The sequence below is a fragment of the Protobothrops mucrosquamatus genome, unplaced genomic scaffold (assembly GCF_001527695.2).
Source record: "Protobothrops mucrosquamatus isolate PMUCROS unplaced genomic scaffold, P.Mucros_1.0 scaffold1605, whole genome shotgun sequence".
Lineage (NCBI taxonomy): Eukaryota > Metazoa > Chordata > Lepidosauria > Squamata > Viperidae > Protobothrops > Protobothrops mucrosquamatus.
The window spans coordinates 340,496-356,361 of record NW_015387768.1 but is presented as its reverse complement, the minus strand read 5'-3'; the positions used below and the strand labels follow the sequence as shown (position 1 = coordinate 356,361).

Here is a 15,866-nt window from a genome sequence, read left to right as displayed (position 1 = left end):
TTAATAATTATAAGGGTTGCTCTAGAGTAGAGCAGGAAGGATCTGGGGCTGCCATCTTTAAGGAATACATCCTGTATTGCAGATCCTGCATTGAGCCAGGGTTAAGATTAGGGTTCTTGTGAAAGATGTCAAAATTTCTGAAGAGTTATTGCTATTGTCAAAGCTTTATCTGCAGAACTTCTGAAATGGTATTCATTTCTTTCAAGTGAGTAGTTAATTTTTTTTGAAACAAGATTAAGTCTGAACAATTATGCAGAGGAGCTATGGGGCTAGTTCTCTTGACACTCAGGATGAACTGGAAGCACAAATATTAAAGTTTGCATATACCAAAATTACCCATCTTTGCTTGCATATAAGTAACTAATCAAATATATACTATTACTTCTAAAGGGGTATACACATATTTTGGAAATTCTATGCTACTGGAATTCTGCAAAACTGGATGAGTTGTTCTAAAATAAATAGGATACACGTTAAAGTACATTGTAATAGGGGAGTTTAAAAGAGAAGGAAGGAATAGTAGTAGTAGATAGCAAGAATGCTGGAGTATTAAATAATATGTATTCCTGATGCCAGTAAAAAGAAAATGGATAATAACGTAATTATCACAATCTCAGCTAACAAAAGTAAAAAGATGTCACAATTTAACATAATTATCTTACTGATTGCCTTGATTACTAGAATGTGTATCAAAATTAATGAACTCATATGAAAATTTAAAGAGCTACAATATAATACAAACATTATTTTAAACACAGTTCCTCTCATTTTCCAGGGTCAGTGAGAGTAGTTCTGTATGCTTGTTTTCATGTACAGTATATGTGTGCAAACACATATTCTCAAATACCTTCGTGCTGTTTTAATGAGATTCTACATCACTCAATGCTAGTAATGATTAATTGGAATTATGAATAGCATCTGAGAGAATGGTTAAAAGAATGTCAGCTTTTTGTTGTTGAGGCGGGTCAACCTGTTTTGATTCCTTTTTACAATGAGCAGTTCTTAAAATGAGAAGACAATGATTTATTTTTTATTATAATCTAATTAAACATTTATTTCATTACTGCATTAGGTGTTGGTAGGTTTGCCCGAGCAACGCCATAATTGTTAGATATCAAAAGAGAAGGGGAACTTCTGTATGAGTTTTGTACAACATGGATTGACTAGTGATGGTACTATTCAATCTAGTCTAGAAAAAATTGGAGGAAGGGTATTGTTTTAAAAAAAACATTGCTAAAACTAGGAAATTTAAGGAAACACGGTTTGTATCTCATCTCTTCTTTATAGCCAAGGTGGTCAAGTAAGCTGTGGTTGTGTAGCATCAGTGTTCCTTGATGAAACAGATTTGAAAATGCTTCAAAAATAATAATTCATAAGAAGTGCTTTTGGATCAGTGGTTCTCAACCTGTGGGTCGGGACCCCATTTGGGGTCGATCGACCATTTCATGGGGGTCGCCAAGCAAGGCTGTCCGCCATNGACCGGTTGGGGTTGCGGCATTAAAAAGGTTGAGAACCACTGTTTTAGATGGCTGGGGGAGGAAGTGCAATCCTTCTCCAAAGCAGTGACATGAAAAAATAGATGTGGCTGATTAAAGGAATCATGTTACAGATGTAGTTATTTTAAAGAGTCACCTGATAAAACAATCACATCTTCTTGTGTGGAAACCTGAAAAAACAATTTTAAAGCAGTGGTATGCCAGCACTCTTGCCCGTTCCAAAGTACCTTTTCCAAATCATTTTCCATTGACCTATTACCTAGCTCAATATTAGTCTATTACAAGGTAGAGTTTGTAACTAAACCTACCTTTGCTGGATTTTGACCCCATTGATTTTCTTTGATCTCTCATCTTCTTCTAATTTGAAGGGCTACGGTATTTAGTAGCAGCTTTGTGGTCTCAAAGGATAAATCCAAAAAGTTTATAGACAACTTTTCCTTCTTCCCTGAAGAAACACTTTTAAGTAATCCTGTAAATGTCTGCTCTAGTCCCTGTGATTTTTAATATGTGTTTAAAAAAACCTATTGAGAGAAAGTACGGTACTGAAGGTTTTGAAGTGAATTACAGTACTCCCTTTTTTAAAAAAAAAATCTACCCCTGTTCTCTTTCCCATATGAAAAATCTGTGGTTGTCACTTTAAATAACTCTCTGAAACTGCCAATAATTTGGTTTAAGTAAATAAATGGAAGCTGAATTCATACAAATCGTGTTGTTCCAAAACCATATCTGAAAAGTGTTCAGAATGCCTCACTTGTGATTAGCACATTTGGTTTATGACTCACTTTATGTGATAGGATTTAAACACTGAGAGATCATTATGCATCCCAAACCTTGAATTACAAAATACATTAAGCAGAAACTGGTCATTTGTTCAAGCCATTGTCTCACATCTAATAGGATTCAATAAGAGTACATGTATGCTACCACGTAATCTTCGATTTACGGCTGCAATTGGGATTGGAATTTCCATCATAAGTCAGTACAGTTATACAATGAGTCATCATGTGAGCAGACCCAATTGTATAACCATTTTTACCACAGTCATTAAGCAAAACATGCAGTCATTAAGTGAATCCGGCTTCCCAAATTGACTTTGCTTTTCGGACACCAGCTCCGAAGGCCACAAATTGTGATCACGTGGACCACAAGGCATTAGAGTTGTCATAAATGCAAGCGGATTGCCAAGCACCCAAATTGCAACCAGGTAGCGATGGAGGTAGTCTAACAGTTCTAACTTTAAGGAGGGATCATAAATAGTTTTTTTTGAGGCCATCCTAATTTTGAACCGCCATTAAACAAACAGTTGTCAGTGAATGTAATGAAATGTGCAGGTGACCTTGGGGATCAAGGGGAGTTGTTGCTGACTAAGAAACAATCAGACAAGAAGGCAGGAGTCCCCAGTGGCTTAACAGTCAGAGGAAGAATTCACCCTCATGGTTCAAGCAGTTAAAAATGGCGGTGGGAAGTTTGTATTTTCAGACTTTCAAGATTTAGTTAATGCAGCCCTATAGTAAGGTGGAATTAGTTGATCAAACCATTTCTTCTCTGGTTTACCTGGGAGGGATGACAGTCAAGACTACCTGCATTTTTATTAGTCAACTGCCACTTCATATACACCTCATCCAGTATCATTTATCTATGCTGCAGGCAGTTCAAAAGAAGTGATCTATAGTATCTCCCTAAGGACAAATTGTGAACTCTGTCATCTATGAACCATCCCTTTTTAAAAATATCTCAAAATTAAGACAGCCTGCTGGATGACACTAAAGCTTATCTAGTCCAGCATATCTAATTTATCTAATCCAAAATAGTCAACCAGATGCCAGTACTCTAGCAACCAGAGTGACATCTCTAAGTACCATGGCACTGTCCCTAAAGAGCAGTTCTGCGCGGGGAATTCATCCTGGACTAGCAGCTACTTACCTCTGTTGGTCTATTAGTTGTGGCAGTGCCTGGACTTCATCACTGCCATCTAGACTACTGGAATGTGCTTTATGTGAAGCAACTTTTGAAGACCAGTAGAAGGTTCAGCAAATCCATTGCAGTTGAATGCAATTGTCTGTTTATTGATTGGCACTAGTTTTCTGAAGCATATTATAAATGCAGTTCATAGTTCTGGTCATTACTTGTAAAGCCCCATATATTTTGGCACAAAGGTGCTTCCTAAATTGCTTCTTCCAACCATCAGCCTACCACGTATACCCCAAGAGAAACTGCTGTTATTCCCCATTTCTGCAAAGTATGTGGTAATGAGGCTCATAGCACTAGTTTTCACTTTATTGTGAAACAGCCTCCTCCCCACCATAGTTACCTTTCAGAAATTATTCAGAACTGAACTGTGCCAGAGGCTTTATGGTGAGGGATGGTATACCCATGATTTGAATGAACTTTACTTACATTTTATGGGTTGGTTTACTTATGTTTTATAGACAGACAGACAGTTTTCTGCCAGTTATTTTCCTTGCTCTGCTTGTTAGCCACACTGGTAATTCTTTGGATTTCTTTCTTTCCTGGTCACTGATACCGGTACTCATATTCACTCATTTTCTGTTACAGTGTTGTGTTGTTGTTTTTTTAAATTACATTGCAACGTTCTGGAGAAGATTGTACACCGTTCTGCTTTTTCCTATTATTATTTCTTTATAACTAGTAGGGGTCAGTCTATTTTTGACAGGCTTTGTCAGGCTTCAGAGTAGACCTGGCTGTCAGTCTTGGTTTTCCTAACATTGAACCCCTATTAGAGAACAGGTATCCTTGCCAGAAGGCTTTCCTATGATTTGGTTTGATTTCACGTTCTCTTGCGGCCGAGAATAAAGCCATATCCGCCCCCAAAGTTTTCTTCTTTGCAGCACATTGAAATCAAAGCCCTTAAATAGGTTTGGGCTTCAGGGCTTAGATTCTAAGCTTTTGTCTCCTGCCTTCTCTAGTCAACAGATACTTGGCTGTTCTATTGATAGGTTTGCAGGCACCTGAACTCTGTTGCCATTAACAGATCTCGCTAGTCTAGGAACTGCTGGCTCCCAACTTACCAGCTTCTCTTTTGGAGTTCAATCTGAATGCTTGTGTTATCTGTGTTGCTTTTTAAGATACTGACAATTTCCTGCTAATATTTCCTCAAGTTTTCTCCCCTAAAGAAATTGCCATCTTGGAAATCAGAGATACGCCAGTCATATCACACTTCGGGAGTATTTCTTCAACAATTTCATTAGTGTTAGCATTTCGATAACCAGCTTTCAACACAAATATAAAACAAAGATAGCATGAAAATAAAGCCAGTAACATTAGTAATGTTTCTTTAACAATAGACATTAGTGTTATTTATTTAACCTTAACAACTGGGCCAAGGGCATAATCTCTTACAGGCAGAACTTTTATGTTTTAATCATTTTGTACTATGTTCCTCAATAGAAAACTAATCAAAATAAATTGGGTATGTTTGCAATAATACTGCAATTGTCAAAGCTTTGAAGGATAAGTATTCTCTAAAGATGTGATATTATTCAAACATGGCCTTTATTGATTATTCAAGATCATCTAATATACACATACAGAACATTAGTCTGATCTTTTTGCTGTGATATGTCCTGCTCTGAAGAGATGAGCATTTTTCTTAATTCTAAATTTAGATGGTTATTGCAGCTGATATGGTGAAACGGCAAATAAAAGTCTGCTTTTCATACAGCTTTCTGTCTATTTGTTCTTATAGATCCATTGTTGGTTAAACAAATAAGAGCATAAATAAATGTAAATTTTAGGGATTTTAATAATGTAGAACTGACAGATGGTAGTTTTCTGCCAAAGATTGAAAAGTGGTCTCTTATGAGTCCCCTAATATTTCATCTCTGGTAGATTTTTTTTTTTAATAAAGGCAACCGCTATCTTCCCTCTGTCCATTATATGAGTAGGGGGTTTTTTTTAACTTAACTTTTGATCAAATCATGGGAGCTCTAGGGAGTTTAGTGTCCTAAAAAAACCGTTTCAAATAAAATATTTTCAATATATGTGATTGATGTCTTGGTGATAGCGACAGCTCATAACTAACATAGTTACCAAACATTAGCCTCTAATAGGTCTAAATTGATAAGCACTTTCTAAAAAGTTAGAATTAGGTGTGTTTAGAACATTAAGCAGAGTATAATTTGCACTCCTTCCAAGCCCTCATTTTCTTCTATTCTTAGCTGGCTGTCTTCATTCTCCCTAACACCTAATGTCTCCAAGGTTGAAAACTTAGCTAAGAAAGGTATTTGGAGTGATAATGGTACTACTCATGGTTGCCTGAAGATCTCAGGTGCTTTGAAGTTCTTAAATAATGTTTCCATCTCCCTTTCCTGCGTTTCACAGCATTGCCCTAGCAATATCCTTGACTATTCTTAATTTTCCCATTTTTACAAATCTGCTCTTTTTGCCTATTTTCCACCTGTTGTGCTTTTATGGTCTGAGGCAGCCTGTGATATTTAGGAGAATGAACAGTTACAAAAATAAATCATTGTATGAATTCTCTTGTTTTATAATATTCCATTTTCTCTCACTTGCACTTTTGGTTTCTGTTAAGCCTTGTCTGATGATAGATGTTTCCAGCTATTTAAATATCCTTCGCACTGTAAAGCTTATTTTATTGATGCAGAAGGATGGAGATAATGCCACATGCATTTGATTATTAGCTCCTTGAGATTGACTTCTAGCAGAACCTGAAAGAACGTATTTGTTTTATCAATGAAGAAAACCCCACAGCTTTATCAAAACTACTGCTATTATTCACCATTCATTTTAGATGCTCTATAAACATAGAACTTTTTTGACATTTGAAATGCTGCCAGAATAACTCTTTGTTTGAAATAAAGCAGCCAGAGCTAAATTTCAAAGTTAACTGAAGAACTTGCAAAAAAATCACAGCAGGTCTCCTCTGTTCCACCAACAATTTTAAGTTTGAAATGTTTGTTTACATAATATAAAACAAAAACTGGTATCTGTTGACATTATTTCTTCCATTCTATGAGTAAGAAGGCTTACTCTTTTCTTTTCTTTTTTTTACCTTCATCAGGGCCGTAACTATCTTTTGAGAAGAGGGAGCACAAGAAGAGAAAAGCCTAGACAGATTTATTATCATGAAAATAGGCCAAATACAAATATTCCACTGTCCCCAAATAGAGCCAAAAAAGAAAAGAGGGCAGGGCTGTTGAGAAACCAGTTGCATCAAGCATCCTGTCTTTTTTTTTTTTTTTTACTACAGTATTCTGCTGAGCTGTTGGCAGTGGTCCGTCTGCCCTTCATCCATCCCAGTTATCTGCTGAACGTAGTTGACAATGAGGAATTGATAAAATCTTCAGAGGCCTGCCGGGACCTGGTGAATGAAGCAAAACGTTATCACATGTTGCCGCACGCCAGGCAAGAGATGCAGACTCCAAGAACCCGGCCCAGGTTATCAGCAGGTAATGCCGGAAGCTTTGAAAAGATTGAATTTCTGGAACTATGTCTGAAATGGCTAATGGCATTTGCAGGCTGCAAGTAAGGAACCAAGATGAAAAGGCTTCCTCTCAACCTTTTCTATAAAGCTTCCAAGATACAGTCAGATATCAAACTAGGCAATTGGGCATTGTGAATTGGGCAATTGGACATCCTGCAGCTCTTCAGGTTTCCCCACTGATTCTCCTTGTGACAAAAGTGTTGAAAGCAGGGAACGAGGGAGTGAGTATTCATCATCCCAGACCAGGTGCTAATTCCCTAGCAGATGGTTTTCTGTCATGGTTTGGCCATATTTCTTTAACAGCTTAGCATAGTCAGAAGATAGAATTCTGGGCATGTAGGTAGTTTATATGTCTTTAATCCAATATCCAAAATACCTTTAAAATACAGATACCCTTGAATACGTTGGTTTGCCTTCCGGAAAATAGTGTAATCTTTTTTGGCCATTTAAAGATGACAATAATAGTTTTTTAAAAGTTTTTGCAATAACATACCTAAATCTATGCATGACCCTGAGGTATCACAGACACACACCTTTTGTCTCATTTATAAAATGCCTGGCTGGTTGTGAGCAGATTTATTAAGCAGAAAAGCCATTAAACATAATGTGACTTCTAGATAAGTCTACAGAGGATCTCACTCACTTCTTTGAAATGAGTCCTCATTTTCATAAAATAAGGGGCAGACTACCGAAGGAGTTATTTCTGCCTTGGTGAAAGGTGAAGACTAAAAAAGAAAGAAATATACCTTGGAGTCCATGAATGGAGAGATCCCCTCCACTCCTAGTCCTCACATTGTGAGACACAAGGGATCACAGTGGCCTCTCTCCTGCCCTGATGTAAACCTATAGCCTTTCCTGACCAGTCAAGTTTATCTTTTCCTCTTACATTATCAACCCCTTCCCTTCCCAGTCCAGCAGTCCTGTTCTTTCACTCTTTTTTCCATCCTGATGATTTTCTTCCTTTTTTGCTATTTGCATTGAAAAGACAGAAAGGAATACAGATAGTCCTCGACTTACGACCACAATTGAACCCAAAATTTCTGTTGCTAAGTAAGACATTCGTTAAGTGAGTTTTGCTGCCTTTAATGACCTTTCTTGTCACGGTTGTTAAGTGAATTATGCAATCATTAAGCAAATCTGGCTTCCCCCGTTGACCTTACTTGTCAGAAGCCAGTTTGGAAGGTTGCACGTGGTGATCACATGACCCCGGGACAGTGCAACTGCCATAAATCCATGCCAGTTGCCAAGTGTCTGAATTTTGATCACATGACCATGGGGATACTGCAACGGTTATAAGTGTGAAAACTAGTCATAAGTCTCTTTTTTCAGTGATGTTGTAACTCTGAACACTAAAGGCACTAAATGAATGGTTATAAATCAAGGGCTACCTGTATTTGTAAGGGTCTGTGAGCAAAACTTGTTTGGCATGGATGTATAGTTGGAGGATCAATGCATTTTTAAAGTAGAGTGGCCATTTTACAGATAATTACTTTGTCTTCCATTTTGAGTAATGCCCTTTTTTTGTCCTGAATGTAATAGTTTAGATAATTCGACCTCTTCAGACTACGGAAAGTCATAACTGAAGTGCCCCTGTTTGGTAAACAACTAAGTCTTATGTTTTGCTTGACATTCTTTGTTATACTAATACTCTTAAAAAAACATAATATGAGAGGGTTTTTTTTGATAAATGTCCTTGTATATCCTTGTTGTATGCATGAGCATATATGAAAGAGAAAGATGAAAAATACTATAAATGAGTCACTAAATCAGTGAATGGGTTCAGTTCCCAGATTTTATTTATTACCTAGGGAATATAAAGAGACCCTGAACTGCTTTTATTATAGTAATGTTCAAAACATTTGAACATACCCATTCTGTTGAAAAGTGGCATGACATCTCATATAAAATTTAGGCATACTAATTGCTTTTCAAAGTTGCTTCAAGACAGCAGGAAAATTCAAAAAGCCGAGAGGTTATTAGTATATAAAACTGTATATGTCAGGCTGCATTTTTTGCAGAAATGGTATCCGAATAGAGAATTTATCAGAAAGATGAAATACTTTCAGTAACAGCCCTTCTCTTGCTCTTAATAAATTGGAGCTGACCAACAATAATCCGAAAATTTTACAATTTCTGAAAAGTATCTGTTGACAAATAAAATTGTTGGGGTAATGCAAACTATTTTCACAAAAATGATTAAGAAAAAGTAATTTCCCAAGAATAAGAAGAGTGATTATTACTGTAAGTCAAAGTCCAATTAGTGTAACTATTCATTAAGAATTTTTCAATCCTTTGTGAAAATCACAAAATCTACAATATCCTCTTGAGGCTATTTATTATAATCACATTAGTTCTAAACAGGTGATTTTCCTCTCTCCAAGGGGAAAACTCTAAGTCAAAATTTCCAAAGCAAACGTAGGGAAGGAAACATAAACACAGTATTTGATGTCATACTGGCAATGCTCAATAGATTATTTTAGAATACACATCCATCATTTAAAGAAAACTTCAGGTCTTGAAAAATATTTTTGAGTTCTTCAAGTAAGTTCTTTATGCAAAGATCTTTTAAGGAATAATTATTCAAATCCATATTAGCAGATGAGGTGTAATGCAGCACTGTAGGCAACTTCTGCCAGCAGTTCGGCAGTTCGAGTCTCACCGGCTCAAGGTTAATAATAATAATAATAATAATAATAATAATAATAATAATAATAATAATAATAATAATAATAATAATAATAATAATAATAATAATAATAATAATAATAATAACAACAACAACAACAACAACAACAACAACAACAATAAAGTTGGGAGGGACCTTGGAGGTCATCTAGTCCAACCCCCTGCTCAAACAGGAAACCCTATACCATTTCAGACAAATGGCTGTCCAGTCTCTTCTTAAAAACTTCCAGTGTTGGAGCATTCACCACTTCTGGAGGCAGGTTGTTCCACTGGTTAATTGTTCTAACTGTCAGGAAGTTTCTCCTTAGTTCTAGGTTGCTTCTCTCCTTGATTAGTTGCCATCCATTGCTTCTTGTCCTGCCTTCAGGCGCCTTGGAAAATAGCTTGACTCCCTCTTCTTTGTGGCAGCCCTTGACATATTGGAATACTGCTATCATGTGCCCCCTCGTCCTTCTCTTCATTAAACTAGACATACCCAATTCCAGCAACCGTTCCTTATATGCTTTGGCCTCCAGTCCCCTGATCATCTTTGTTGCTCTTCTCTGTACTCTTTCTAGAGTCTCAACATCTTTTTTACATCGTGGTGACCAAAACTGGATGTAGTATTCCAAGTGTGGCCTTACCAAGGCATTGTAAAGTGGTATTAATACTTCACGTGATCTTTTACTCAGCCTTCCATCCTTCCAAGGTCGATAAAATGAGGACCAGATTGTTGGAGAGGGAGATAGGCTGACTCTGTAAAACCGTTTAAAGAGGGCTGTAAAGCACTCTGAAGCGGTATATAAGCCCAAGTGCTACTGCTATTCACATACTCCAAATTTAATCTAAATATATAATCTTGCCATAACTTGAAAAAAGAGCATATATTGTATGCTGCTTAAGCAGCAAGAGAAATATTTTGCTATTCTGCTTATCCTGTTCAGATTGCACTAAGCATATAATCCAATCTAATGAAAAGCAGAAAAGAATTAGGCTTATGCAAAGAATAACAAGGTGAAGGAAATTGGAGATTACGATCCTTGAGTGATTATGAGATGATAATATATATAATTGTATCTATAAAAATTAATCTATGTTTGGGCCAATTACCATTCCAGGTGTAGCAGAGGTCATAGTCCTAGTAGGAGGCCGTCAGATGATTGGAATGAATCAACGTGCTTTGACAGCAGTGACATGCTTCAATCCTCAGAACAACAAATGGTATCCATTGGCCACCCTGCCCTTCTATGATCGGGAGTTGTTTAGTGTGGTGAGCGCTGGAGACAATGTCTACCTCTCAGGTGAGCAACAAACGTGATGGATTGTTTGCAAACTTATATGGCAAACATGGATGCATGGTATTTTGGCTGGGAAGGAAAAAGTTCATTCGAGCATCATTTCAGCTCAGATTTTCTCCCTAGGACATTTTGCCCTTGTAATGTACAAAAAGATATATTATGGATCTTGATTAAACTGTGAAGAGCTTTTCCTTGCAATTGTGACACAGTATAAAACATCTGGATCTGAATCAAAATGATTACGTTTCTATACCTGAAGCTAGTTTGCTCAAGTTATTGATCTGTATGACCATATTTTTTACTTAAAAGACATGTAATCCCTCCTCATTTTTAAAAATCTTGAAACCTCTTCCTAGTGAAAGGAAACAAGGTCTCCTCTGAAATGTTTACCCGGAGGAACAGAAATGCTATAGCGTTACGGACATGTAAATTCACAATATCACATAATGATTTGGGTAAATATGCATCTCACAAGTTTCTAAAAGGCCACAACCACGATACGCTTTACCCAACATTTCACTTATGGAAGAAAACTTATATAATCAGCCTTGGGGACTACAGGGGAATTAGGAAGAAAGTACAAAGTATGAGATATTGCAGGTGAAGAAAAAAATGAGAAAAGAATCAGTTGCAAAATCTGTGTGCCACTTAACACAACCATTACGTACCATAGGGAGTATCTTATTATTTTTTCACTATTACGGTTTTAGGGATACTCATAGACTAAAACATGTAATGACTCTCTGAAATCCTTAATTACTGCATTACATTCTGAGCCATGGACTGAATGGATGCTACAGAGATTCTGAGAACAGCCCCCCCTGGTTGTAGCATCCATTTCCCAGGCCATGTGTGTTAGGGATAGTTTCTAATCTGAAAGTGTTGAGTAAGCTGCTTAGTTGCTTCTTACAGTTGCATATGCAACTGAATAGTCTGTAGGATATTTATGAATGCTGCCTAATTATGCTCACATATGCAAATGTCCTGCCTAGCCTGACATCGTGACAGTCCTTTTTTTTTTTAAAAAAAAAAAAAACCCTTTGGGATGCATAAATAAGTGACAGCAATCTGCATCATCAGAACAGATGCTTGCAATCGACGATGATTTATTTTAATTAGCCAAGTGTCATTTGGAAGATCTTCTTGTATTGCAGTTGACTTGCCTCGCAATATATATCAAATCACTGCGGTCTTTTTTTCCCCCCTTCTCCTCACCGAGGACAGGTGGTATGGAAGCTGGAGTCACACTGTCTGATGTCTGGTGCTACATGTCGCTCCTTGATAACTGGAATCTCGTTTCCCGAATGACAGTCCCACGATGTCGGCACAACAGTTTGGTTTACGATGGCAAAATATATACCATAGGAGGCCTTGGTGTAGCAGGCAATGTTGATCATGTGGAGAGGTAAAGTTATTTTGTGCATAGAAAGTAGTTCTGAGACAACTCAAGAGATTTGATGATGAAAATAACACCTTTTCAGATTTTTTTGGGTAGATTTTATTTTTTAAAAAATCAGATACGGTTGAGTTTGAGTTTTGTCCTGTTTTTATTTGTTTAGTTCCTCCTGAACCAGGTCTTAGTAAAACTGTGACTGAGAATAAGGAGTCTCGATAAGTAACAAAAACCATTAAAGAGGAGCTTAAGATGTACCAAATTCTCTATTTACTTTCCCATTGGAATTACCCTGGTATACTTTTATTCTAGGAAACCCAACGAATCAGTTTAATAGACATGCAGGGCAAGAGTAATATCCCTAAAACTAGCAGGGATGTTAGCACTTTTTTATTACTGTGGTTTTAACTTTTATAAATTTAGAGAACCATGCTTCTGCCACTGATTACATTCCAGAGAACTATGCCCAAACAGGCCCATCTCAGTACCAACTCAGTAGCCCGCCAGCCAGTGGTGGGATTTAGCCAGTTCGCACCACTTCGGCAGAACCGGTAGTTAATTTTTTGTTGCCCAGGCCCAGAATGGACCTCCGGAAGTGGCATCCACACAGAGAATCGGTTGTTCACATAGTTGAATCCCACCACTGCCGCCAACCAACCCATAAAGGTGTCTAGAAATTGGCCAACTCAGCATATCTGAGGCAATTCTGAAGTATCTCCATTTCTAGTGGAGGTTAACTGTTTCTGTATCATGTGGGCATGTGTTGTGATCCTTTTGTTTCTGCCTTGCTGCACAGCATACTAAAGTGATCACAAAGACCATTCTTCTTGGTTCTTTCCCAATAGTATTTTATTCTGGGGCCTAATCTTTGTTTCCAAGGCTACAATCCTCTATTTAGTTTCTCAAAACTGCCTGGAAAGAGATGTATTGGCCAAATGCCCCTTCAGTCTAAATCTTGATTCGACAAATTAATTAGGTTTTTTTTAAACTATTAAGAACTAATAGCTAAAAAAAAATCCTAATTCATTTGTAGAATTAGTAAGACCCATCGTACGTCTTTGTTGTAAATTTTGAGGATAACAAAGAGCAAGAAATTTAGTTTTTTCATGAAACCTCAGCTGAATCTCTAAGACCCAAAGCAACCATTCATATTTTTTATACAAAACAATGGTGAACCTAGGTTACTTAAGTTTCTGTGGATATTTATCAGTGCTGAAAGAACTTGTTATCAAATTTGTTTCTCAATGTACAGTAAAATCAAAGTGCAGCATTGTTCATGAAGTTGCTAAGTTGGCACGATGATTTTGTCGCATTCTAAAACCATTATCAGAAGCTGGAAGGAGTAAAGATAGACTGTGCCCACAGTACTTTTTGTAACTGCCTATAGCCAGACTGAAATGGTTACTTGCATTTCTCTTATTATGAGTTTAATATTTATAATAATTGGCACTTCAGTCTTTTCTTCCCTCACCAAATCTATTCCTTTTGATTCTGCTATGCCATCTACTGGTTTTTAAGCCCTGGATTTTTCTGCTGGCATACAGCAAACAATACCTTGGCACCTCCTGTTACTCCTTTTTTTAGAACAAGCTAAGTTTTCCAATCTCTGGAATTTTTTTTTACTATTTCTGTAGTAGGGTATTACAAATACTATACTTCAGATTCTAGGCAAATAACTAAAGCATTCATCTGTTTTGTAAAGTGTCTTCACAGAAGTTTTCATTTTTGAACTTGAATGATTGTTTTAGCTATTTCCATTTCAAAGCTGTTATTTTCCACAGTACATAAATCTTACAGAAGAAGATACTTCAGTCCCACAAAGATCTGTGGACATTCACTCAGTGATTTATAGGTACATGTGAATCAAGTATGAACAATATGTCATCAAAATAGATTTTACAATAAAACCTACTCAAAATATACATTTCCTCCAGCAAAATTAATTCAGTCAGAGTGATAGCTAGCGATAGATAGATAGATAGATAGATAGATAGATAGATAGATAGATAGATAGATAGATAGATAGATAGATAGATAGATAGATAGATAGAAAGAAAGGCAGGCAGGCAGGCAGGCAGGCAGGCAGGCAGGCAGATCTGTAGAACAGCCTTCTACAATTAGTATATGTGGATTTTAACTCCCTGAGTTTTCAATTCAAATCCACACTTACACTGGGCACTCTGTTTGTAAAATATTCAAAGCTGTTCATATACATCAGCCATATTTGGAAATCACAGTAAGCCAAAACTTCATTAGATACTTCTGGTCTACTCACAACCCTATATGAAGCTGAGGAGGATATTTTTGGTGACCAATAAGCCAGAATTCTTTAAAATTATGATGTACTATAATATCAGAAGAAGACCTAATTTTGTTGCCAATAATCTACTGAGTTTGTTGCCAGAACTGCAGTTTGAACTAAACATTTTAGGCAAGGAATGGTAATAGTTAAATTTCAGACTAACAGCATGTTTACAGCTAAACTTTCATTAGGTAAGCTTAACTCAGTTACTCAAGGAAAGATGGGATATAACTATAATAAATAATATTGGTAATTATAATTTGTAGCTATTCTCTTAGCTGCTACAGTACATCATCAGCTCTCATTGAAGTTCCTTCATGCCTGATTTTATATACAAATATTTCAGTATCAAACAATACGCAGATATTAGCTCAGTGAAAAGCTACATGTGCTTATCCATCATGAAAATAAGGTTTTTCCAAAATTTCGTCATATAATTTCCTCCAACCCTGCTTCCCCGTTGTAGAGGTGGGAACATTATTCTAATGGAGGTTTTTTTTTAATGCTCTGTAATAGGTTTTTTTACTGATTTTCTATAAACTCCCTTTTGAAAAATAAGAATATGCGTTGAAGCTAGGCCAGCTATTCCATCACATTCCTTTTCAAATGGATATTTTTTTCTTTGCTATACAGTATGCAATGAGACAAAAGAATTTTAAAGAGATCCATGATGTTCATATGCTTGTAAGATTCAAGTAGCATAATAGTTTGGAATCCTTGATGTGCCTGCAGAAAAAAAAAGTGTGCCTGCAGCTTTGGCGAGTCATATTTCAGCTGGAAGAAGAAAAGGAGATATACAGGAAGGACATATTTATGGGAGGCATAGAAAGCAGACTTTTATAATACAGTATAGCGTTATTTTTCCATAACTATTTTTCTGCAAAATATCCTCTGAATAATGTATAAGTTAGTGAAGGTATGGTACATAAATTCCACATAATGATGGTACAGAAGCTTTATAAGAAAAATAAATTAAAGCATTCATTCATAAAGTTGCTAACCAAGACAGAAAAGAATTAAGAGGACAACACTTACGTGCATTCAGACACAATTCAGAAAAAGAGTAATTTACAGTATAATCCAAAGAGCTTTTTCCATTCATTATAAGTACAGAGTAAAAAAAATTAAAATGTGTAACAACTTGAGTTGAAAACATGCAGTGAGAAAAGCAAGACATAGCTGGAATTGGGGAAAGTGGTCCAACTTGTCATGCTAGCTATTATTTACTTTCATTTTTACATGTTTTAAA

The 15,866-nt window shown here is 36.5% G+C and overlaps 1 protein-coding gene across 1 annotated transcript in view; it reads left to right on the top strand.

Moving 5' to 3' along the window:
• Positions 1 to 15,866, top strand: part of KLHL29 (kelch like family member 29) — an 85,850-nt gene that overhangs the window by 39,629 nt on the left and 30,355 nt on the right. The window contains exons 4-6 of the mRNA XM_015822558.1: positions 6,727 to 6,925; positions 10,743 to 10,925; positions 12,147 to 12,327. Of these exons, the coding sequence (XP_015678044.1) occupies positions 6,727 to 6,925; positions 10,743 to 10,925; positions 12,147 to 12,327 (563 nt within the window). The remainder of the gene's footprint in view (positions 1 to 6,726; positions 6,926 to 10,742; positions 10,926 to 12,146; positions 12,328 to 15,866) is intronic.